Genomic DNA, 25,402 nt, shown 5'->3' on the forward strand with positions numbered 1-25,402 from the left:
GAGAGAGAGAGAGAGAGAGAGAGAGAGAGAGAGAGAGAGAGAGAGAGAGAAAATTTAGATTTGAACGGGGGGAGCCCTCTTACCTGTCACAATGCTTCAATGAATGAATGATTTGAAGATGTCTGGCATCCTGACATTGAATGTCATTGATACCGATATCGTTTATTATAATTATGGCTAAAAGAATATTTAATTAACATCATAAAAGTAAATATCATAATGTTTGAACATGAAAACAGTATTTCCTGTTGAAGCACAGTGACTTTGCCAAGGCATCCTCGCGTTAAGAGGGACGAGACTAGAAGTAACCCACATAAATAACTGAGAAGTTTGTATCTGGGTAGGAGTAACTTAGAATTTATTAACTGTTTCCACATGAAATAGGACTTTTGAATCATTAAATATTTTATTCCCTGCCTAAATTGTTCTCAAATATCAATTATTTTAAACAGTAATTTGTATTTTTCCTAACTTTACAAACCTGGGTTCTTCACCAGGAATATGTCTTTAATAACAAGGATTTGTAAGTAGTATAACTTAAAGAACTAAAGTATTTAAAAAAAAAAAAGTACTTTTAAATTTGTGATTTGTTCCTACATAAATATAACCCTTTGTCCTTTAAGGAGCATGACTCAGCCCCATTAAAACAAAGTTAATTTTGGGTTAAATCAAACTCTATCGCTTTTTTTATTTCTTGACTAATGTCTTTCATTCAAAAAACAATTGAGAGATAATTATACATGAAATTCTCATAGAATTAAATTTTCCTGTATGCCTTATTCTACCAATGTATACAAGTCACTTTTAAAAGTGATATTTGTCATACAGAAGTTTTTTATTTTTTTCAAAGTGGTTTTTCAGATTGTAGGCTATAAAATTCACAATCTTCTGAGGTTAAAATGACAAAGCACAGTCAATAATCGTAAAATTACATGAAATTTTTCTTTGAAAACTTCAAGTTTTGAGAAAACAGGCTTCAAAGTGTATTTTTGTAGAAATAGAGTGAATAGACTTTAGTATGTACAGTATATGTATGGGCCTTTGGTGATAATTTTCCTCACCACTGGGGTTCATTAGGACATAGAGTAATCATGATATTTCAGGGTTACTTACAAAGCAGTGGAGAGCTCCTTCCCTCAAATACACATATTATGCTACGTACATAAGCAAGATGTTGCAAGAGTAATATATTCTCATCTGTGTATTTTTCAAGGCAAATTTATACTTTTGCCCTATTAAGTTATCACCTGACACTTAATGCATCTTTCAGCATAATAATAACATAAAAATGACAAATTTGGAAGTAATTTGTATTTTTCCTAGCATACAAACCTGAAGCTATTTATAGGGTTACTACTTTCGGTGCAGCTGAAAGATTAGCCATGATAATTTTAGTGAGGGAAAACTACCCCATCCACTAGTTAGCAGGTGGGGGTGGGGTAGACTGGCTACCCCGCTCACTCATACCTCTCGGCTGAGTAACCACTTTACTTTCTAGCAGGACTTCTCGGGGGACAGGGTGGCAGGCCAATTTGTATATATAGCTTCAGGTTTGGACGCTAGGAAAAATACAAATTACTTTCAATTTTGTCATTTGTTCCGGAGCAAATACAAACCCTCTGCTATTAATAGGGGTGACTGACTCTTGGGAGGGAGGAAGTCCTCACCAACTGGCCTTGGTTGTGACCCAGTTTTCTCTCTATTTCGATCTCTGATCGATTGTAGAAGGAACCCTACCCTCTTTAAAATTAAGTGCCCATATGAGGTAATGCAGTGATAGCAGCCTGCAGAAGCTTGTGTGTGAGTGAAACTAGCAGTGTGGCTTGTCTTTAACATAAGAACTCAAGTACAAGACCAAGAGTTCTTAAGACGTACCCGATACCCTCCCTCAACAAGGTATTGGGGACATAAAGTATTATTCTATATTTAGGAGGCACAAGGGAAATGAGTCTTACCTGCAGCGAGGTGAAGACCTAGACGTAGCAACGCCACTGACATCATGAGCTCTGGGTCATTAGGATGGATGAAGGTCTGGATTGAGGTAAAAATCAACTGCCTTTCAATCCAGGAGGGAGAGGAAATCCTTGTGACCCTCCTCTTAACCTTTCCCATGCTGGCCAACAGTGCTGACACATGGGGGCGAGCTGCTGTCGTTCTCTTAAGGGAACCCCTTAGACTCCTCACTAGGCAAAACTCCAGCTGGATTGATTCTTTGGTTACAGAACAAAGACTCTCTATCTAGAATGGACCGAACCTGGGATACAGCACACTCGGATTTTGAGTCTTGGCAATCAACTCTGGGATGCACCTCAGAATTACTTCCCCCCCATCTCCTAGAGAAGGAGACGTCAGAAAATAGATCATACAGCTCACTAACTCTCTTGGCCAAAGCCAAAGTGAGTAGAAAAGCAGTCTTCCATGTAAGGAAACAATCTGTTGCCTGGCATAAAGGTTCGTAGAGAGAGGGCCTTCAGAGACTGAAGGACCTGAACCGTGTTCCAAGTAAGAGGTTACGTTCCAACAGTCATTTCAAAACTTTGTATGAGAAGAGGCATCGAGGAGAGAGATCCCCCTTCCACGACATCAGCCACAAGGACTGAACACTTCTCCTGGAAGACTGATGCTGAAAAGCATCTGAGGTGTCTAGACATCCTTTCCGCAACTCGTTGCGAAAGACCTCTCTGAGAGAGGGGGTGTTGGACAGTGTCCGGGCGTAAAGACGAAGCGAAGCAACGGCTTTGTGGAAGGTGTTGGCATGTGGCTGTTTCAAAAGATTGTGACGTGGAGGAAAATCCCTCGGAAGCTCTGTTGGGAGCTGCAGAAGGTCCGGGAACCATTCTGCGTGAAGCCATAGCGAAGCTATTGGAGTCAGTGATAAGAAAAAGTTCTTGCTTACTCTAGACTTAGTTGAGGACTTTTTCACCAGACCTAACGGGGGGAAGCGTACACCTCTAAGCTGTCCCACTGTTCTTGGAATAGATCTTCCTCGAGAGCCTGAGGGTCTGGGACAGGGGAACGGTTGATTGATTGATTGATTTAAAGTTTTCAGGCATCCTGACATCTGAGGTCATTGACGCCGGTAACATTTAATTTATGTATACAAAAATAAAAGATAAAATAAAATAAAAAATAAAAGAGTATTCAATTAAAATCATAAAAGTTGAATGTAATAAAAGTTAAATATTTTTCAGAAGACCTGCTTCTGAAATAAATCTAAAAATGCCACTTGCATGGTAGGACACATCATTTCCAAGAATCTTGGCAAGGATGAACCTGCCACCCTCACCTCGAGCCTCAAACAAATATCTATTCCGCAAGTTGTTATAATTGGGGCATTCGGTCAACAAATGCCTTACTGTTAGAGGTACTAAGCAGTCATCACAATACGGTTGGTGTTGGCCCTTCAGCAGAAACTCGTGTGTCAACCGAGTGTGACCAATACGGAGACGACAAAGAGACATCTCCCATTTTCGGGGCATCATATTATACCTCCAAGGAGATATGTCATTTGTTATCTCTCGCATTTTATTGCCATCTTGACTATCCCATTGCTGTTGCCATTTATTGCAAACCAAGTTCTTGATGACAGGTAAGAAATCATTACAGGCAATGGGATACCTTCTTGGCAGCAACTCGGATGCAGCCTCCTTAGCCAGTGAATCTGCCTTCTCATTCCCAGACACACCTACATGTGCTGGAACCCAACAAAATTGAACTGTTATACCTCTCCGTCCAATAATGAGAAGCCATTCTAAAATCTTTAAAACTAGAGGGTTATTAGAATTAAAAACTTCCATAGCTTGAAGGACACTCCTTGCATCACTAAAAATTGTAAAATTACCCTCCTTCTCCAACGCTATTTTCTCAATAGCGGTTAATATGCCATACAGTTCGGCAGTAAATATGGAAGCGGTCAGAGGAAGTGCACCTCTACAATTAAAACCATTACTATGTACTCCAAATCCAACGCCAGCATCAGATTTGGAGCCATCAGTATAGATAAAAGTTGATCCTCTATGTTCTTTAACATGTTCATTAAAAAGAGACCTGGCTTCTAGGTCTGACATATTCTTCTTATCTCCAATAAAATATTTACAAAAAGATATCTCTGGTAACTTCCATGGAGGCGTTGATGATACCTTGAATGGAAGTACCTTATTTCTAATTATATCCAGACTATTTAATAATCGTTTCACCCGAAAGCCATAGGGTTGAGGAGATTTTGGGTGCAACTCAAAGTATGATGCGTGTCTTACAAGGCTTGCAGTCTGAAAGGCTAGAGAGTTAGGGAGTCTTTGCAATCTAAACCAATACCGAAGAACGGAAGACATTCGGTAAAGGTCTAGAGGTAACTCTCCAGCATCAACAAGGAGACTTGGGATAGGCGAGGTTTTAAAAGCTCCAGTAGACAATCTAATACCTGCATGATGTATCGAGTCTAATATTTTTAACCGGCTTGAGGTGGCTGAAGAATATACCTCACAACCATAACTAATTTTGGAAAAAATCAAGGCCTTGTATAATTTTAAAATAGTACTGCGGTCTGCCCCCCATGATGTATGGGATAATACTTTTAAGATATTCAGAGCTTCAACACATTTAGCTTTTAATGCTTTTAAGTGAGAAACCCATGTAAGCCTACAATCAAATATCAAACCTAAAAATTTAGCTTCTCTTGCACATGGTATCCGTTGACTTTTAATGTATATATCCGGGTCTGGATGTACTCCCCGGATACGACAAAAATGGACAACGGTAGTTTTACTTGTCGAGAACTTAAATCCATTCATGTCAGCCCACTGGATAATTTTATCAATAGAGAGTTGGATTTTTCTCTCAACCATTGCCATTTTAGTGCCAGCAAATGATATTGAGAGATCATCCACAAATAATGTTGAGAGAACATCCTGGGGAATGGCTGAGGATATCCCATTAATTGCTAGTGCAAAAAGGGTTACACTCAGCACACTACCCTGAGGAACTCCTTCTTCCTGGCACTTACTCTCTGATAGAGTTTCCCCCACTCTCACTTGAAAAACTCTACGTGAAAGAAATGCCTGAATAAATAGTGGCAGCTCTCCTCTCAATCCCAATTCATGAATGGTTTTAAGAATACCATATCTCCATGTGGTATCATATGCCTTTTCAAGGTCAAAAAATACTGTAACATGATGCTGTTTGGAAGCAAAGGCTTCACAAATAGAAGACTCTAGTCGTATCAACACATCAGTCGTTGAGTGCATTTTTCGGAATCCACATTGAATCGGTGATAAAATACCTTTCTTTTCAAGGTACCACACCAGCCTTGCATTGACCATCTTCTCCATGATTTTACATAAACAAGATGTCAATGCAATTGGACGATAGTTTGCTGCTAAAAACTTGTCTTTACCGGGTTTTAAAAAGGCTAAAATAATGGCTAGTTCCCAAACACTTGGGTAACTATGATCATGCCATATTCTATTAATAATACTTAAAATAAATAGCTTTGTATTAAAATGTACATGTTTAATCATTGCATATGGAATTCCATCGGGTCCAGGGGCTGTATCATTGCAATGAGCAAGTGCGGAATCAAATTCTCTTTCAGTGAAAGGAGAATTATACGACTCTTCCCTTCTTGTTGCAAAATTTAAAATTTTCTTTTCTTCAGTGCTCCTATACTGGTGACCAGGGGCTCCTTCACACTTGCTGGATACATTTGAAAAATGATTAGCCAGGGCATTGCTAACATCATTTGCTTCGGTTACATACTGGCCATTCACCTTCAACACTGGTGGTGGGTTGGGGGTGAATTTGCCAGCTATCTTTTTTACTTTCCTCCACACAGCAGATGGTGGTGTCCTACTGTTAATGGAGGAAACAAAAGACATCCATGACTGGCGCCTTGCTTCTTTCATGGCACGACGGAACTGTGCTCTACATTTCTTGTACATAATTAAATTCTCATCAGTTCTGCGTCTACGCAATCGTGTTAGAGATCTTCTTGTGGCTCTGTGGAGGGCAGTTAGTTCTGAAGACCACCACGGGACGGGTCGTCGTTTGAATAACCCTGTTGTTTTGGGAATTGAATTGACTCCTGCTGTATGGAGAGTTCCATTCAGTAAGTCTATGGCATCATCGATATTTTCAACTTGTCCTGCATCCCCCTCAATTTCGCTTAGTTCACGAAATTTATCCCAGGCCGCCTTGTCAAGATTCCATCGTGGCGATACCTGTAAAGGTGGACCATTGTTGGTGTTTATAATGATTGGTGCGTGATCACTAGTATGCCAATAATCTAATGTTCTCCAATCAAAGTCGAGAAGGCAATTAGAGCTTACGATTGATAGGTCAATACATGACAAGGTACCTGTCTGGACATGAAAGTGTGTGGGCTCTCCTGTATTAAGGAGTCCCACATCTTCATTTTCCACAATTGATGATATGATATTTCCCCTCGTGTTTGCTAAAACATCACCCCACAAAGGGTGTCTACCATTCAAATCTCCAAGTAAAAGGAAAGGTTGAGGGAGTTGTTGAATCACCTCCACTAAGTTGTCATACAAAATGTTATCATTTGGAGGCAAGTACAGAGAACAAATTGTATATTTTCGCCCTATGTCGATCTGTACAACCACTGCCTGCAGAGGTGTACGAATAGACAGAGAAACTTGGGGAACATCTCGACGAACGTATATGAGACTTCCGCCATGGCTCCCCACTTGGTGATCATATGGTGTCCTATAACTAATGTATTCGCGAGGACAAGGGGTATTATGATCAAGTTTGCTCTCCTGTAGACAAATAATTATGGGGGAATGCTCATGAATAAGGAGCTTAAGTTCTTCATATTTGGCCCTTAAACCCTGACAATTCCATTGCAAAATGGAGGAAAAAACTATGGTTTATAATTTGGTAGACCCCTTGGATGGAGTCTTCCCATTAGCAGTGTTTGATCTAACACTATTTTTTGGTGGTTTTATTAAAGAGGGTCTTGATAGATTGGGTTTAGAATTTATGATTTTCTTTTTGTCTTTTTGATCTGATTGTTGAGGAGGTTGGTGGACCTCCACTTGAATTTCCGATTTATTTAAATTGACTTCCAGATCAGAAATATCAACTGACAAATCATCATACTTATTTGACGTCGTAATTTTGATATTTCTTATGGAGGGGGGCGAGAGAGATGGAGGTCTCTCTCTTTTCCGATTAGTAGGTTTTGAGCTACCAGGTTTTTGCACCTTCCCCAATACAGGTGCACCTGGTAACTTGGTGTCAGGTGGCATCTCCATCAAATCAGGCAAGGACATGGCCTGGGAGAGGTTAGTACTATTGCTGGCAATGGGGGACGAAGGCTGTACAGAAATGGGCAATGACCCATTTTTAATACGCTGTGGCAAAGCCTCAGAAGGCGATATGATTACCTTGTCATGCAGTACTTTATTATCAGAGGTTGTATTTCTTTTCTTAGGATTACTGGCAGTGCTAGGTGGGGTTGCTGTCTCCTGTGGTAAATTTACCTTTGATTTTAAGGCCTTTGCATAGCTGGTTGATTTATTCAACAATCTTTTTGCATGTCCCACACTTATGTGTTCTAAACTTGATTTGTTTAGGGCAGCTTCCTCCAACTTATACAGTTCGCATCTCCTATCAGTTGATTTATGATTCAAATTGCAATTTGAACACCTGGCCTCAAGTGTACATTCTCCATGATAAGTTTTGGAGCAAATACCACACAATTTTCCATTTTTACAAACTTTGGATGGGTGTCCAAATTTAAAACAATTAAAACATTGCAGGGGCTTTTGTTTGAAAGGCCGAACTTTAATCCTTTCATTTTCAATAAAAATATGGAAAGGTACATCAGCATCCTGGAAAGTGAGTATAATCATTGAAGTTCCAGGAATCTTATGCACTTTCCATACATTTAATGGACACATAGAAAGTATCTCCTCCTCTGTAAATTCGTATAGGTCCTTATTAAAGACCACTCCCCTTCCATAACTAAAATTAAGATGAGGTTTCATTTCCAATGTAATTTCATCACTGCCTGTCTGTAAGTTAGACAGTATTGCAGACTGAGTCGAAGATTTGGCATGGATGAGATAACTGTTCTTCCCAAAACGAGATATATCTCCAGGTGCTATGGTTCCTACTTTTTTTTGGATAAACTTACATATCTTAAAATAATTCCCTATTATCCCTTTAGGTTCAGCTAAGAGCCACATTGGTGGTTTGGGTTTTCTCTGTGAAGGCATGGGTACATTTCTATCTTTTTCAAACCAATCAGCAGGTTTGTACACATCCAATTCCTTTGGGACCTTATCACAAAGAGCTCCCATGATGTTCAATTCGTTAATTTTGATACTACTAATATTACTTATGGCATTAAACGCCTCATCGTGACTTTCAAAAGATATCCAAGAGTCCCATTTTTCATCTCCAAGTCTCATCCTTATTTCCTTTATCAATCCATAGCACTCAAATGCTCTATATATCATCATAATTTGTCTCTAATGGGATTTGGGAAACATGAAGGAATCGTAGTTTCCCTGTGTTACCCAAATTGCTAGATTTTTTAACATCAGTAGAGTGGTCCTTTTTAGTTCAAAGGTCGTCAACAGAGTTTTCCTTAATTACAGTAGCAGAAGTCGTCAACAGTGCCGGGGGGGAGTCAGCAAATCCAGGGGATGGGGAGTCAGTATTTGAAGGGTCCATATTTAAGGATGGGATTTTCAGGTTTTTTGTTGTTTTGTTGGGGTACCTGCTTGAGAATTTATAAGAAAGTATCATACGTTGGAAAGGAAATTTGCATTCTCCACTATCGGCACAATGAGAGTATATTTCCCCGATGGTCCACTCCATACCCTACCCGAAGGATAGCATCAAAACAGATATAGAGGCACAGGTGTAAGCTAAACCCGCCTGTTAGGACTGAGACCAAAGTAATATGGAATCATCCTCCCCATATCTGTAATGATGGGCTTCCGGCCAAAAGCCAAGAGTCCCACCTCAAGGATTGGATCCCCCTGGATTCCGATGACCCAACCCTTGAGAGTAGTTCCGCCAAAAAGGTCCAAACCATCTTTGGGATGGCTGATATCATCCAATACTCTCATATATAGCTTTGAATGCGAATACCTCCCAACCGTGATCCCTTCTCCCATTCATCTAAGCAGGCAGTAATAACGAATGTGGAAATATCCACGCCATTTAAATAAAATAGAAAAAAAAAATAGATAAATAAATAAATGAACAAATACAATAAATAAATATATATATATATGCATACATCTACATATATATATATAACTAAGAAAAATAATAATCATAGAGATAGGACAGCAAGATGAAAGAAAGTTGATAAAATTAAGAGAAGGTCGAAGTAATATTAAGCAGAAGAAAAAGATGAAAGAGAGAAATTTAGATTCGAACTGGGGGAGCAATTTCCCGAAGTTCGAGAGCCCTCTTGCCCGTCACCAAGATTCAGCACGGGAATGAAATGCCGTGCTGAAGCTCAATGACTTCATCAAGGCATTCTCTCATTAAGAGGGGGGGAACGGTTGAGCGGGAACCTGAAGTTCATGGCCGTTGTGAGCAGGACCACAGTCAGGGTACCCCACAAAGTTAGGACTTTGTTGGCTACAAGATGAGTCAGACACTGGGAACCCACCATCTGAGTGGACCTGCTCAGATTGTCTGCGAACACATTCCTGTTGCCAGAAATGACGCAAGCAGATGGGGACACCTAGCTGCCCTCTGTCCATCTGAGTATTTCTACTGCTAGATGGTTCTCTAAGAGAGTTACATGCTGGTACCTTTCTGATTTGGGCCAACGGACCAAGATGGATTGGTGCGGCATATGCCCCCCAACCTTCTTTTGATGGACCTGAAGACAGCATCACTTCCAGAAGGGGGACGAGAGGATTGGCATCTTTGCGGAGGTTCTAGTCTGCCACCCACAATCTGCGGTTCGTCCAAAGGGGACAGGAGATTGCATAGCTGGGAGGAGGGGTAACCTTGATAACGGCGCCCCTTCAGTTTCGCCACTCTTCCTCCTCGAAGCGAAAACGCTATTCGGGGTGAAGATTGCCACGTGTTGTATCAAGATATACGTCCACTGATATTATGTGATATCCTTAAGGGAAATTTTAAGGATACTCGCGCCAGGAGTTAGAATTCTGGAGACCTATGGTCAATTCTCTGGGAATATCACTTTGGCCAAATATCCCTTAGAAAGCTACCTAAAGGAACCTTCTATCAGGACGCAAACATACAAAATGGAACTTTTGGAAATAAAATATTTTTTCATTAAAGGAATTATTTGAAACAAGAAACATAAATGTTCTCCAAGCCAAAGATGCAGTAGTATGAATTTCCAATATTCCAAGCCAGAAATAGTAAGTTGTGCTCCTTAATAGGAGACTACTGTAATCCTATGGAGGGAGGAAGTACCTATAACTAACCTGGCTGGTCCACTAACCCCTTAAACTAACAGATTACTGGAATTAAAAACTTCTAAAGCTTGTAGGACACTTCTTGCATCGCTGAAAATGGTAAAATTGCCCTCATCTTTTGAGACTATTTTCTCAATAGCGGTTAGTATGCCTTATAGTTCGGCAGTAAATATAGAGGATGCTAGAGTAAGTGCACCTCTACAATTAAAAGCACTATTATATACTCCGAATCCAACACCAGCATCAGATTTGAAGCCATCAGTATATATAAAAGTCGATTCCCTGTGTTCGTCACAATGTTCCATAAAGAGCAACCTGACTTCATAGTCAGTCATGTTCTTTTTTATACCCATAAAATATTTACAAAAAGATATAACCGGTAATTTCCATGGAGGAGTTGATATCCTACATGAGAGCACGTTATTTCCACTTATATCCAGACTGTCTAAAGCTTGCCGCACACCGAGCCCGAACGGAACCGTCCGATCAGAACCGAAACGTCCGATAGAAATCGAAAGCATGCATTCTTACCTGGCTGCGCACATTGAGCTAGAACAGAACGGAACCAACGCGCCAGAACATAACGGAACCGACACAGAATTCTTTGAAAGACATTTTGTCTGAAGCGTCGGAGGCGTCTGACAGGCTGCGCATACGCAGAACGACTGCAGCGGTGGTTTTGGAGAGGGTTGCTGAGGAATTCGGAGGTTAGTGTAATAGCAACCAATATTTTTCTAATGTCAGAAATGTGACGAATGTATTTTAATAACATTGATGGCGGGTAACATTTGCGTAAATAGCTAAGGTTTGTATGGTAGGAAAAATACAAATTATCTACGAAATTTGTCATTTGTTCCGTAACCTAATACAAACCACGCTATTTACATGGGGTGACTTACCCTTAGGAAGGGCGGAAAGTCCCCAGCCTTCTGGCTTCGGCTTTACCCGGGGACTCCAATTCCGAGTTGTAGAACTCAAGGAACGGGAGTCCCTAACCCTCGCACGTTGTCATGTTTGACCATCGTGCGGCCTACTAGGACTCGTCCAAGGAAGTTGACCTGGAGTTCTTTATGTGGAACTCTAGGCTAGGACGTTCCCAATACCATCTCGTCAGGGTATGGGGGACGCGACAGTATTAAGGCTAATACTAGGAGCACAAGGAAGCATGGTTTACCTGCAGAGGTTGAGGTCAGCTGCGCAAAGACCTGGATGCTGCTATCCCCAAGAGAGGGGAGAATGAAGAAAGAAGTAAGGGCCAGACATACTCTTTCATTCACACAGACTAAAACCGGGTAACAATGCCCTCAACCTTCTTCTACTTGTCCAATAAGGAGCCTGAGGTTAGATCAGCTGTTGTGCAGCCACCACAGGACTGATAGAAAACGTATCGAGGTTCCTGTGGGTCACGTCCTGCAGGTAGTGGGCTGTGAACGTCGTCTGACGTTTTCAGACCCCAGCTTGTAGAACCTGCGTCACAGAGAAGTTTCTCTTTAAGGCCATGGAAGTAGCAACACCCCTGACGTCGTGAGCTCTGGGACGACGTGACAGAGGAGAGTCGGGATTCAAGGTGCTGCTTATCACCTTGCGAATCCATGAAGAGATGGATTTCTTGGTGACCCTCCTCTTTGTCCTCCCTATGCTCACAAACAAAGCTTGCACATGAGGACGGGCTGCAGCTGTCCTTTTGAGGTAGCGCCTCAGACTCTAGACTGGGCACAGTAACAGATGGTCTAGGTCACTTGTTACAGAACGTAGACTCGTTACCTTGAAGGAGTCGAATCTTGGATCCGACACCCCAAGGTTTTGAGTCTTAGCAATGAACTCAGGGACGAACTTGAACGTTACCTCCCCCCATCCCCTTGAATGGGCAACGTCGTAGGAGAGACCATGAAGTTCACTTACTCGTTTGGCCGAGGCCAACGCAAGTAGGAACACCGTCTTCCACGTTAGGTGGCGATCAGACGCCTGGCGTAATGGTTCAAAGGGAGCTCTTTTCAGAACCCTGAGCACTTGAACCACGTTCCAAGGAGGGGGTCTGACTTCCGACTGGGGGCAAGTAAGCCTGAAGGCTAAGCTTAAGGCTGAGCAATAGCCTTTCACCGCCGAGACCGAAAGGCGCATTTCCTCCCGAAGATATACAAGGAACTCCGCTATTGTTGGAATAGTGGCATCGAGCGGAGAGATACCCCTTCCACGACACCAACCACAAAAGACTTCCCACTTCGCCTGGTAGACGCTGGCAGAGGATTCTCGCAGGTGTCGAGACATCCTGTCCGCAACCTGTAGAGAAAATCCTCTCTCCGTGAGGAGTCGCTGGATAGTCTCCAGGCGTGAAGCCGAAGCGAAGCTACGGCCTTCTGGAAGATGTTGCAATGTGGTTGTCTGAGTAGCGCGTGACGTGGAGGGAGTTCTCTTGGGGGTTCCGTTAGGAGTTGCAGAAGGTCCGGGAACCATTCCGCATGATGCCATAGCGGAGCTATGAGAGTCATGGAGAGGTTGACCGATAGGTTGGCCTTGTTGAGCACCCTTCTCATCAGACAAAAAGGTGGGAAGGCGTAAACGTCCATGTTGTCCCACCTGTGTTGAAATGCATCCTGCCAGAGAGCCTTGGGGTCCGGGACTGGAGAGCAGTAAAGGGGCAGCCTGAAATTCAAGGCTGTCGCAAACAGGTCTACAGTCGGGGAACCCCACAAAGTCAGGACTTTGTTGGCTATCTGAGGATCCAAAGACCACTCGGTACTCACTGTCTGCATCGCCCTGCTGAGGCTGTCGGCGAGGACATTCCTCTTGCCAGGAATGAAGCGAGCTGACAGTGAGATCGAGCGGGTTTCGGACCATCTCAGAATCTCTACTGCAAGATGGGATAGCTGTTGCAAGAAGGTACCTCCCTGCTTGTTGATATAAGCCACTACTGTGGTGTTGTCGCTCATCACCACCACGGAATGGCCCGCCAGGGTTTGTTGGAACTGTTGAAGAGCCAGAAAAACGGCCTTCAATTCTAGCAGGTTGATGTGGAGGCACCTGTCCGATTCTGACCAAAGGCCTGAGGCTCTTTGGTTCAGAATGTGGGCCCCCCACCCTTGATTTGACGCGTCTGTAAACAGAGTCAAATCTGAGGGGAGGACGAGAAGATCTGCTCCCTTACGTAGGTTCTCGTCGTCCAGCCACCATCGAAGATCCGCCCGTTCCGAAGGTCCTATGGGAACTAGGAAGTCCGGGGAATCGTTTCCCTGATTCCATCGTGACTTCAGCCGCCACTGAAGGGATCTCATCCTGAGGCGGCGTTTGGAACAAGATGAACCAAAGATGATAGATGGCCTAAGAGACGTAACCACAGTTGGGCTGGAAGCTCTTCTCGTCTGAGAAAAGGTTCTGCTACCTTCCTCAGCCTTGCTATCCTTTCGTCTGATGGTAAGGCTTTGTGGAGAATCGTGTCTAGTTTCATGCCTAGGTATACCAGTTTCTTCATAGGGCGCAGAGAGGACTTCTCGAAATTTACCAAGATCCCTAGATCTTGGCAAACTTCCAGAAGCCTGTCTCGGTGTCGCAGAAGGGTCGACTCCGAGTCTGCCAGGATTAGCCAGTCGTCCAGATAACGAATGAGACGGATGCCGTTCCTCTGAGCCCACGACGAGGTCAGAGTGAACACCTTGGTGAACACCTGGGGTGCCGTGGAGAGACCGAAACACAGCACCTTGAACTGGTAGGTCTTGCCGTCTAGGCTGAATCTTAAGTACTTCTTGGAAGACGGATGGATGGGGATCTGGAAGTACGCGTCCTTCAGATCCAGAGTGCACATAAAGTCTTGTGGTCTCACTGCAAGTCTGACCGTGTCCGCTGTCTCCATACTGAAACGAGTTTGTATGAGAAACTTGTTTAGTGCTGAGAGGTCGATGACCGGTCTCCAGCCTCCAGACGCCTTCTTTACAAGAAAGAGTCGACTGAAGAAGCCTGGGGAGCCGTCGTCGACCTCCTGGAGAGCATCCTTCTTAAGCATGGTCTCGACTTCTGCCCGGAGGGCCAACCCCTTTGCCGATCCCAAGGCATAGGAGTTCAACGACACTGGATTAGCTGTCAGGGGAGGTAGAGATGTTGTGAACGGGACGCGATACCCTTGACCGATCACAGAGACTGTCCAAGGGTCGGCCCCGAGTTGCTGCCACCTCTGCACACAACTTTTTAGGCATCCCCCCACAGGTGGACACGCGGGGGGACTGCCACTCCTGGTGTTTGCGACCTTTGCCGCTTCCTCTAGGAGTTCTACCTCCCTTAGAGGACTTGCAGCGTTTTTTGTCTTTCGACTGAAAGGACTGCGGCTTAGACACGCTTGTCTTAGCTGCCGGAGCCTGCTTTAGGTGTCTTGCGAGGCTGCTGTTGACGTTGTTGTTGAGGGGCTGGAGGTTTATAGGGCCGAGATGTCAGGGCCCTTTGGAGGAGAGAGTCCTGGTTCGATCTCCTCCACCTCTCAGGCGTCTGCTGTATGTCACAAGGCTCCAGTAACTCCCCTCCAAAAATAGAGGAGTGCCTGAGCCTGCTGACGTCTGCAGTGGGGATCTTCGGATGGAACCTCTCGGACACTGAATCGCATCTTTTGAGGATCATGTTGGCCCACAGGTTAGTGACCTGGTGGGCTAGAAACTCAATAGAGCGAGTGCCCGAGAGGAGGAAGGTCTCCAAAGCTTTCCTATTGCTCTCCTTGGACAGATGCTCGGATCGCAATAGGATGCCCAGAGACCCAAGCCAGAGATCAAGCCACGAAGTTGCCTGCATGGCACTCTTCGCGACTTTTTCCATGTTTTGGGTCTCTGACGCTGCAAACGTCACCTGCCGGGTAGAGAGCTTCTCGAAAGAAGTTCCCTTTGCTAGTTCTTCCACGGAATGATGGAGTGGAAGAGACATGCAAGACTCCCCGTCGATCTCGAAATACCTCCTCTGTTGGACTAGAGGAGGTGGGAGGAGTTTGAACCCGGCAGAAGAACGTCCTGAGGAGGCCAGACCGGAGAGTTGAGCTTTGACCTTGTCTCTGGCGCCTTTCACCCCTTTAGACCAGGGCAAAGCCGCACTAGTCTTGGGGGGCTTCTGGACACCAAAGAACTCGTCAAGCACGGTGTCTTTCCCCTCGCGAGGGGCTGTCTCCGGGTCCTTGATTTTGTTGAGCTCCCTCATCAATCCAAGGACCTGCCAGAACGCATGTTCTGACTCGCTGTGCTCTCCTCTTGGTGGACTGGCAGCTAAGTCTCCCATCCCCAAGAGGTCTTCTTGGGGAGAAACGTGGACGTCCTCCCCAGGGATAGCTGGCTCTTGACGAATCCTCGATGAAGATTTTGGAACAGTCTTGGTGTCCTTCGATTCCCTCCTGGGAGGGAAGTAGGACTCCAACAAAGACGCCCGAGGAGGACCCTCCTCACGTGCAATTCCTCCTCTATCCGGAGAAAATTCTCCCCTTGGTGCCAAGGGAGAATTCTCCGAGTTAGAGGAATCCCCTGAGGACGAGATAAACTCATCTACAGGAGGGGGTGGAGCTGCAGAGGTTGGAGAAGGAGAAGGGGTCCGCCTGATGGGGTTCCTGGAGACCAGCTTTTCACGGGGAGGAGTCACCACGAAGCCCACTCCTTTCCTTTTCTTCAACGGTGGAGAACCTGTCACAGGGTCCCGTCCCTGATCAGTGCTGGAAGGCTTAATAGCCTGGACCACAGCATTGAACATGTGGCGGAACCATGGTAGACGGGTAACTGACGCTGTGTCAGCAATCCCCGCTGGAGAAAAGGGGATCTCGCGACCCTTAGGAGTGGACACCACGGGGCCTTCCTGAAAAGAAAAAGATGATTGCCTAGACCTCTCTGACGATCTTTCTTGTTCTGTCGTTGTCCTCCTCTTGCGCGTAGGTGAATCCTGGGAACGCCTCCCAGGAGGAGCGTCCTGCTGATGATCCTTGCGATACGTTTGACCCACACGGGCGGGTACGATGCCGCGCCAGGGAGAGCTCGTGAAAGAAGTTTCACGCATGGGCGTGGGCGCGGGAGGGCGCACATGAGCGTGGCGATAGGGCGCGCTGGCGCACATGAGCGTGGCGATAGGGCGCGCTGGCGAGGTAACGCAATGGCGCGTAGGCGAGCGTCCTGTAGGTGAGCGTTCGCGCGTAGGAGAATAGTGACCATAGGACCGCGCATGGTGGCGCGCAGGTGAAACGCGTGTGGGGGCGCGCAGGAGGGTATGCACGAGGTCGAGTAGGAGAGCGTGCATATGAACGCGTAGGAGAACGTTCCAGAGAACGAGCTGGCGAGTGGGCGCGCGACCTCTTAGGAGAGCGCTGGTGATGGTGGGAGGGAGAGAGATGTCTCCTAGAAGACTTGGTCTCCCTCAACTGGTGGCGCGCAGACCTGTCAGTGATTGGGGCGCATGAAGGAGAGGCCCCTTCTTTAGAGCCTGCAGGTCCCACAGCGTGTTGGCGTGAAGGGCGAGCTGTAGGAGAATGTAGGCGTGGGTGCGCCAAACTTAAGAGGCGCTCAGTAATCGAAGGGCGCGCAGGAGCAACTGGGAGTGCAGGAATCGACGAGTGAGGCAAAGGTGAACCCTTGCGAGCGTCTGAATAAGAAGATCTTGAAGGCGCTGGCGAGCGTGGGCGCGCAACAGGCACAGGCACTAGTGCGTGCTTGAGCGCGCGCGCAGGAGAGTGATGGTGCGCAGTGTGCCCATCAGGAAGTTGTTGCTTCTCAGGCTGGGGGCGCCCTAAGGAGCGCTGGCGAGCAGGGGAGCTCTGGCGAGTAGGAGATCGCTGGCGCGTTGGAAGGCGTTGTACCTTCTCTGGATGTCCAGGAGAGCGCTGGCGCGCAGGAGATCACTGGCGCGTTGGTCCTTCACAAGCTGAAGAGCGCGACCAGAAAGGCGCTGGTGAGCAGGAGATCACTGGCGCGTTGGGGAGCGTTGATCATCCTCAAGATGAAGAGCGCGCCCAGGGGTGCGCTGGCGAGCAGGAGAGCGCTGGCGCACAGGAGATCGCTGACGCACAGGAGATCGCTGGCGCGTTGGAGAGCGCTGGCGAACAGGAGACCGTTGACGAGTAGGTGACGAAGATGAGCTACGCTCAACTGCACGCAAGTGCGCAGGGGCCTGCCTGTAGGATTACAGGTGATGGCAGCACTGAAGATCTGGCAGGAGTAGGGGATCGTGAACGATCCACAGAGAGGTCAAGGGATGTTGCAGGTATGACCTTCTCCTGACGAGGTAGTTCCTCCGCAGGGGGAGGAGAAGGAGACCCAAAGAGGTGCCTCTTCACCCCTTTATAGGGAGAAGGGAGCCCCCTCTCTCGAAGAGGCCTACGGGCCTTACGTCAAATGCGACCCCTGGGTAAGAAGTCAGGGTCATCGGTCCTTCGAAGAGGTGTCTCTGAAAGCGCGCTCCCCCGCGGGGGAGACGAGCTCGCAGGAGAGACTGGAGGACCCACCTTCCCCTTCAAAGGCTGCGCGGAAGGGAGAGGTGAGTCTTCAGCAACATCCGAGGCAGCAGGATCAAGGGTTTGACTTGTCACGTCAGAAGGGACAGTCAAAACAGCGTCGACAATGTCCGAAGGATGAACCTCCGGAATTACCGGCGACTGTCTGACTGCAGCCCCCAGCTGCAACAAGTCAAACAGGCATTCTTTGGAGGGAGTGCCCTTAAGCCCCAAGGAAGCCCAAAGCTGAATAAACCATGGTTAAATACCGTACAGTCAAATTCATCAAAATATAAAATATCCTCCCCCGGGGGAGGAGAGGGAACAACCTCGCTAAGGGATGCCACGCCCTCTCCACCACCCCGAGGTTGGCAAAAACCACTAGGGCCTGCGATCTCACTCGCCGGTTTCACAGGAGAAGCCGAATGAGGGAGACCTTCGGAGGAGGTTCGGGCGGCGCAAGAGGAGTCCTTAGAGACCTCCTTCTTCAAAGTCACCTTTGAAGGAGATCGGTCTCTCTTGGACTTCTTCTTGCGCCTACGGCTGAACTTCTCCCACTGGGAGGCAGACCACTCCCTGCACTCACTGCACACATTTTATTTGTCACACCGTTGACCTCGGCAAAGGGGGCAAAGGGCGTGAGGATCCGTATCCATAGAGGACATAAAAGTCCCGCACGGGCGATTAGGAAGTCCAGGGCAAGTACGCATTGTTATTGAGTTGAGGCCAACTTCACACACAAACTGTTTAAAGAGAAAGCAGAAAAAGATTAAAGGCTGTCAAGCGAGGGTGAGAGCAGAAATGTCTGATCATCACCCGAGCCAAAAGTGAATTGAGATATTCACAGTGTGTGAGGGGGGGAGGGGTAGCTAGCTACCCCTTCCCTACCCCCCGCTAACTAGCGAGGGGGTAGTTAACCCTCGTTAAAATTTAATGGCTCGTCATTTCAGCTCCGCCAAAATAATACCCCATGTAAATAGCGTGGTTTGTATAAAGTTACGGAACAAATATGATTTAATACAAAGATTTTAGGAGTGATTATTATTATTATTATTATTATTATTATTATTATTATTATTATTATTATTATTATTATTATTATTATTATTACTGAATTATTATTTTTGCTGACGTCAGAAATTTGACAAATGTACTTTAATAACAATGATATGAACTTATGATTTAATACAAAGAATTATGGAGTGATTATTAATTATTATAATTATTATTATTATTATCATTATTATCATTATCATTATTATTATTATTATTATTATTATTACTTCTTTTTTTAAAACATATAAACATCTGGCTTACGGATTCGATAAAAGATTGATATACAGAATATCTAATCATTGTAACATTAATCAAATAAAAACTCAGTTATGATTAAGGAAAGTTTCCTTCGTTTATATAAAATTCTGCGTCGGTTCCGTTCTGTGGCTTCTGGCTCAGTGTGCGCGCTGGACATCGTTTCTGTTCTGTTCTGAGGCTTCGGTGGCTTTGGCGGCGGTTCCGTTCTGGCTCAGTGTGCGGCAAGCTTAATAATGTTTTCACCCAGAAACCATAAGGTCTACTGTCTCAGAGCCAAAAGAAAAAGTGATCAGAATACAAGTGTGCATTAAGAGTGGTGGCCAGGTACCCCAGATCCCCCTCCTATCTGGTACCACTAATTAGCGGTAAGGTAGTTGAACCTTGCTAAAAAGTCTTATAGCTAGTTTCAGCTTTGCTGAAAGAATATCCCTATAGATAACGTAAGGTTTGTTAGTGAAGGAACCAATACAGTATTATTAAGGAAAAACTGAATAATGTGCTGTAAACCTTACTTTCTTGCAAGTCGGATTTCAGAAATCAATTCATGGCGATCTTGAAGGCGAGCTGCCACCTGCTTTTCTTCTACCCAAGATCCAGAGACTTCACTTTCCTTTGCACCCCATGAAGGAAGAAGTTGGTTTCGGTTTTTTGCAAGAAATAGTTCTTCCCCGCTACAAAATGAGAAAACAATTCAAATTAGAAGAACTATTTTCTAAATTGAAGTAGCCAAAAAATAGTCAATGTTAAAAACTAAATTCCATTGAATCTCTTTCTATTTATGGTAACTAACACTCCATAAAATTATATATCCATCCATATATAATTTTATGTATATAATTATATATATGAATACATAAAATAAATACTGTACATGGGTGTTGTTGAAAATGCCAAAAAAGGAAATCTGAATGATTGCAATAATTACAGAGGCATCAGACTTATGTCAGATGTCATAAAAATATGACAAATTTGGAAGTAATTTGTATTTTTCCTGGCAATAAAAACCTGGAGCTCTTTACTGAAGAGTATTATTTCGGCGAAGCTGAAAGCAGCCGATAAGCTTTTTGTCAGGGTGTAACTACCCATCGCTAGTTAGAGGAGGGGGCAGCGGGGTAGGTTAACCCTCCGCTCACACCAGCACTAACGACTAACCGTCACTTTTGTGGTTGGTGCTGATAGGTCAGTACATCTATGTGTAAAGAGCTCCAGGTTTGTATTGCTAGGAAAAATACAAATTACTTGAGAACTTGTCATTTGTTCATGTGCAAAATACATACCTTCTTCTCTTTACTGAGGAGACTCACCTTTAGGTGGGTGAAGTCCAAAACCAAATGGCTGGCAACTGTCCCGGGACGGCTTCAATATAGTGATACCTTGAAGGATCCTGCACCACGTTATCCTTGCAGGATAACGGCATGGGCAATCATTGCTGGAGAATAAGGAATTAATCTGTTGGAACATACATCGTAGCGTTTCGGGCCCTGCCCTCTACTAATGTATATTTCTTCCAACCTCCACCTGACAGAAGGATGGGGACATAACACATATATACATGTATATGCAGTTGTCTAAAGAGCATGAAACTCACCCACAGAAGAACGATGTCAGCTGTGCGGGGTTCCCTGAATGCTACCCCCAAGAGAGGGAAAGATGAAGTAGGAAGTGGCCAGTCACTGCCACATTCATCCTAGACTTACTTCACGGGTAACCTCCACCCTTGAACCTCTGATACTTGTCCCACAAATGAGCTGAGGAGTTTGGATCACATTATGCACAACCATCACAGGACCTATTGAGAATGTGCCTAGGCTCCTGTGGGTTATGTCTTACAGGTAGCGGGAGGTGAACATTGTTTGATGCTTCCACTTGCCTGCTTGCAGTACCAGCTGAATAGAAAAATTCTTTTGGAATGCCAGGGAAGTACTTACTCCCCTGACATCATGGGCACGGAGACGTCTACCTGCCGTTGAGATGTCTGAGACCCGTGCCCTTTCTATTACTCGCCTGATCCAAGAGATCGAGTTCTTCGTGATTGTCCTCTTGGTCCTCCCCGTGCTGACGAACAAGTTGATGATCTGGGGTCGAGTTCTTTTCGTCCTTTGAGATATAACCTCATCCTCCTTACAAGGCATATTAACAGTCGATCAGTATCGTCTGTTACCGATCGGAGAAACCCAATCCGAAAGGGCCTGAATATAGGATTCGCTAAGGACGTATTTTGAGTCTGCAACAAACTCAGGGACGAAACCGAGTGTGATTTGCCACCTATCCCCCTAAATGGGTGATGTCATATGAAAGACCAGGTAGCTCATTGACTTCCTGCAGAAGTCAGGACCAAAAGAAAATGAAAAATTCATAGATAATTTGTATTTTTCCTAATTATACAAACCTTAGCTATTTAATACTGTAATTATTCACTCATGCATCCATGATCAGACTGGATGTTAGGTCAGCCAAACATTTGGTGTATGTCTTTGAGGATCGAAAAAGCATTCTTATGCAGAGAAGCACTGAAGAAGCTGGATGTCATTCCAGCAAACTTCCCGGAGGTAGCAGCTGAACCACCATCCAACCATATTTCATCCTTAGAGAGCACAAATGATCCGGCCTGCCAATGCCCCAAACGAGGCCAGGCAAACTCCACCATTGCCAAAATCATTTCCACCAGGACTAACAGCTACAAAGGAAGATGTGCCAGCACTCAAGGATTGGCTCCTGGACTATCATGACATCATTTCTTTCAATGCCTGAGAGCACCAACTCCTCCCCATGATGAAATGTGAAACCTTGCAACTACACGTTGACCTAGCCAAACCTGTGGCTGTGCACAAACCTGCCCTGATGCACAAACACTGGCAAGACAAAGTTCTCAAAGACTTGGAGCGTGATGTTAGTATTGGAGTTCTAGAACGAGTCAGTCCAAACACACCTGTCACACGGGGCTCCAGGATGGTTGTCACAGCTAAAGCTGATGGAAGCCCCAGATGCACAGTTGACTTACAGCTCCAGAACCGTCATGCTGCATGACACCAACCATGTCCTAGTCCATTCCATCTTGCTGATCGAATCCCTCAAAACACTAAAAAGTCAATCGCAGATGTATAGAACGCATATTACTCAGTACCGATCAGTGAAGAGGACAGGCACATCATCACCTTCATCACCCTATGGGGTAGATTCCGGTACAAGGTTGCACCACAAGGATTCCTTGCCAGTGGTGATGCATACACAGGGAGATTTGACAGCACCATTGCAGACTTCCAAGACAAAGTGAAATGTGTTGATGATACTAGTATGTGGGCAAAGTCAAATGAGGCAACTTACTTCCAAACCTTTGAGTAGCTTGAACTCTTTACGAAATGGCAGCACCCTCACCCCGAGAAAATTTCAGTTTGTCCAGGATTCAGTGGAGTTTGCCAGACTCACAGTGACACCCACAAATGTAAAACTAAGCTCAAAATTCTTAAACTCTGTTCTAAATTTCTCAACACCCAAGGATATATCTGGATCGAAAACATGGTTTGGTTTGCTGTGGCCAAACAAATGAAACTTTTCAGACACCTCAAACCATCAACAGAGTTCACCAGGACTGAGGAACTTAAGCTGTTTGAACAGTTGAAGGAAGCCATTGTGTCAGAAATGAAGGCCTGCATCACACTATTCAATCCATCCGATACTACATGTCTACAAATAGACTGGTCTGTAGATGGGGTTGGCTTCCTTTTCAGGCAGAAGTATTGTCTGTGCACATCCAAGAGCCCATCAGGCTGCCATGATGGTTGGACACTTTGTTTGGTAGGGAGTGGGTTTACAAGACCAGCCAGAAGTCATTATCCCCCCATTGAAGGAGAGGGCCTTACAGTGGGTCATGCACTTCACCAAACGACATACTGTAATATGTCGTTTGGTGAAGCGCATAACCCTTAGGTGCACCAAACTCATTATAGCCACGGACCATAAACCATTCCTTTGGATTCTTAATGACCGCTCTATCACTGAAATCAGCAACAGAAGACTTCTCAACCTGAAATAGAAAACATTAGCATACCGGTCCACCTTAGTGCATCCCTCCGGTTTGAAGAATAAAGGACTGGATGCTGTGTCACGATATTCCCCCACAACAATGCAAGAGGAAACCTGCCGATCTTAGCATCCTCTTCCTCCATTACGATGTGACATCTCGGTGCTTGTACGACTGCTGAGATCTGATCTGTTCTTATAACTAAAGCGTGAGCAAGTTACAAGATCCAGACTTATGGGAAAATCTTGGTCTCGACAAGCAGTATTGGCGGCCGGCACTTAGGAATATCTTGAGCGATGGTGTCATCGAAACATCTTCAGTAAGTCCAAAGGCTGGAGAGGGATGAGGGTGGCAGTCAATCATCCTTACCAGCAGTGCTCGTGCTCCTGAATCCCATACCAAGAAATCCTTCCCAAGGTTACTACTCCTCCCACAAAACCATGCGAGGAAATGTCCGAAGTCTCTTCAAACTCGGCCCAATTGATTATCCTGTGCTTGGTGACCTCTTCTTCCCTCTCTTTGAGGTGGCAGGACTGGGCTGGTAGCACTGGATAGTAACAAGTAATAGGTGTAAAAGCTTTCTAGTGACTTGAACGTAATGATCGCCAGTAGAAAGAACGTAACTTCCGATTGTATGATTAATGATCGCATGAGTCCCGCTTGATGTTACCGATTGTATGGTTTGAGATCGCATGATTCCCAGACACTGTTACCGATCAAATGGTTTCCAATTGCAGTGCATGCTTTGGGAAGTGACAATCATAGAGAACAAGAGCAAGGAGACCTATCTTGGTGGGAGAGAACACAAACGGAACATTTCCATGGTGACGAAACATGACGGGAAAGAGTGCAACAAAAATACAATTCCTTTTACTTAGTTTTACCCGACCTTACGTTGGTTTCTATTTCGTACAATAAAGATGAATTACTATACTGTTAAGTACTGTACTTCACATGGAAGCTTAATAATGTAGGAATCTTGTTCTTTGAAATAATACCAGATTCTAAGTACTTTTTTGGGTTCAGTACATGAATAGGGAACATATACTGTGCATCCCCTCATGAGGTGAAAATCAGACATATGTTGGGTCTCTTTGAACTAATTAACAACGTAGGGTATGGTGCAGTAGTAGTACTGCTGTTACTTCTCACTACATGACAACTCTCGCCCATACTCCTCCCGGAATAAAACCAGGCACAGGTAAATGGTGTGTGAACACCCATGCCAAGTACCCAGACACCTCCAGATCGTGGAGCAAGTATCTCCTCAAGTACGACATGATCAGCCAATCGCCGAGATACTGCAGTACTGTACATTAAACCATTCAAATAGGCACAAGCTGAGACCAGCATGATCTCTTTATGAGTGGTAATCAGTCCAAAGCACAGAACTTTGATTTGGTACACGACTCCATTGAAGATGAAGTGGAGGTACTTTTTGTCTGAGTGATGGATCATTACAGTACAGAAAATAGAATTCTTAGGTCCACAGAAAGCATGAAGTTGTCCTTTCTGATAGTTGTACAACTTCTACCATGATCTTCTCCATCATCACTTTCACTTTTGATGCAAGGACATGAGCTTTTGATAATTCTGGAGGATACATCTGGCACATTATTGGGGAGCAAGGGTAGGAAGAGAATTGACGAAAGGAAGGTGGTATCCATTCTGTAGGATTTTCCCCACCCATGTTTCCGCATCGTGTCACTTTCCTGTTGCCCAATAGTTGGAGGAAGGGTTTGCTGATCTAAATGACCCCCTCCTCCCTCTACAATGCTTCCAGGCATGGACAGGATGGGGTTGAAAAGGGGGGACATAGTCCCTTGCCCTTCTTGAGGTGGAAGGTCATAGAACTGCTGATTGAGATCTGGGTTTCATGAGCGATGAACAGCTGGGACAAGAGGAAGAGGCTCTTGAGGCAGTTGATCTGGAAGGGCCACAGCCCTTGCAGGTCCCAGCTCTGAGGATAAAGGAGTCATGACTCTCCAATCTCTACTTAGTGACTGTGTTCTCAATGTCCTTCGGCAAGAAATCGTAGACATTCCTAAGGGAGAGAGCTGTATCCTGTCCCACCTGATAAGGAAAACATGCTGCAACCACATCTCTCTTTTGAGAACCCAGTTTGTCCACTGGTTCACTGACTGATGCAAGAGAAAGGTCATCTTCGTTCCTGAGAAAACGAGGTACGTGTACTTT

General features: G+C 45.1%; 1 protein-coding gene across 1 annotated transcript in view; it reads right to left on the reverse strand.

The window, feature by feature from the left end:
- The window catches only part of LOC137624519 (uncharacterized), a 96,155-nt gene that overhangs the window by 50,544 nt on the left and 20,209 nt on the right, over nucleotides 1–25,402 (reverse strand). The window contains exon 3 of the mRNA XM_068355384.1: nucleotides 19,698–19,856. Within this exon, the coding sequence (XP_068211485.1) occupies nucleotides 19,698–19,856 (159 nt within the window). The remainder of the gene's footprint in view (nucleotides 1–19,697; nucleotides 19,857–25,402) is intronic.

This window comes from Palaemon carinicauda, chromosome 31, assembly GCF_036898095.1.
Source record: "Palaemon carinicauda isolate YSFRI2023 chromosome 31, ASM3689809v2, whole genome shotgun sequence".
Taxonomy (NCBI): Eukaryota; Metazoa; Arthropoda; class Malacostraca; order Decapoda; family Palaemonidae; genus Palaemon; species Palaemon carinicauda.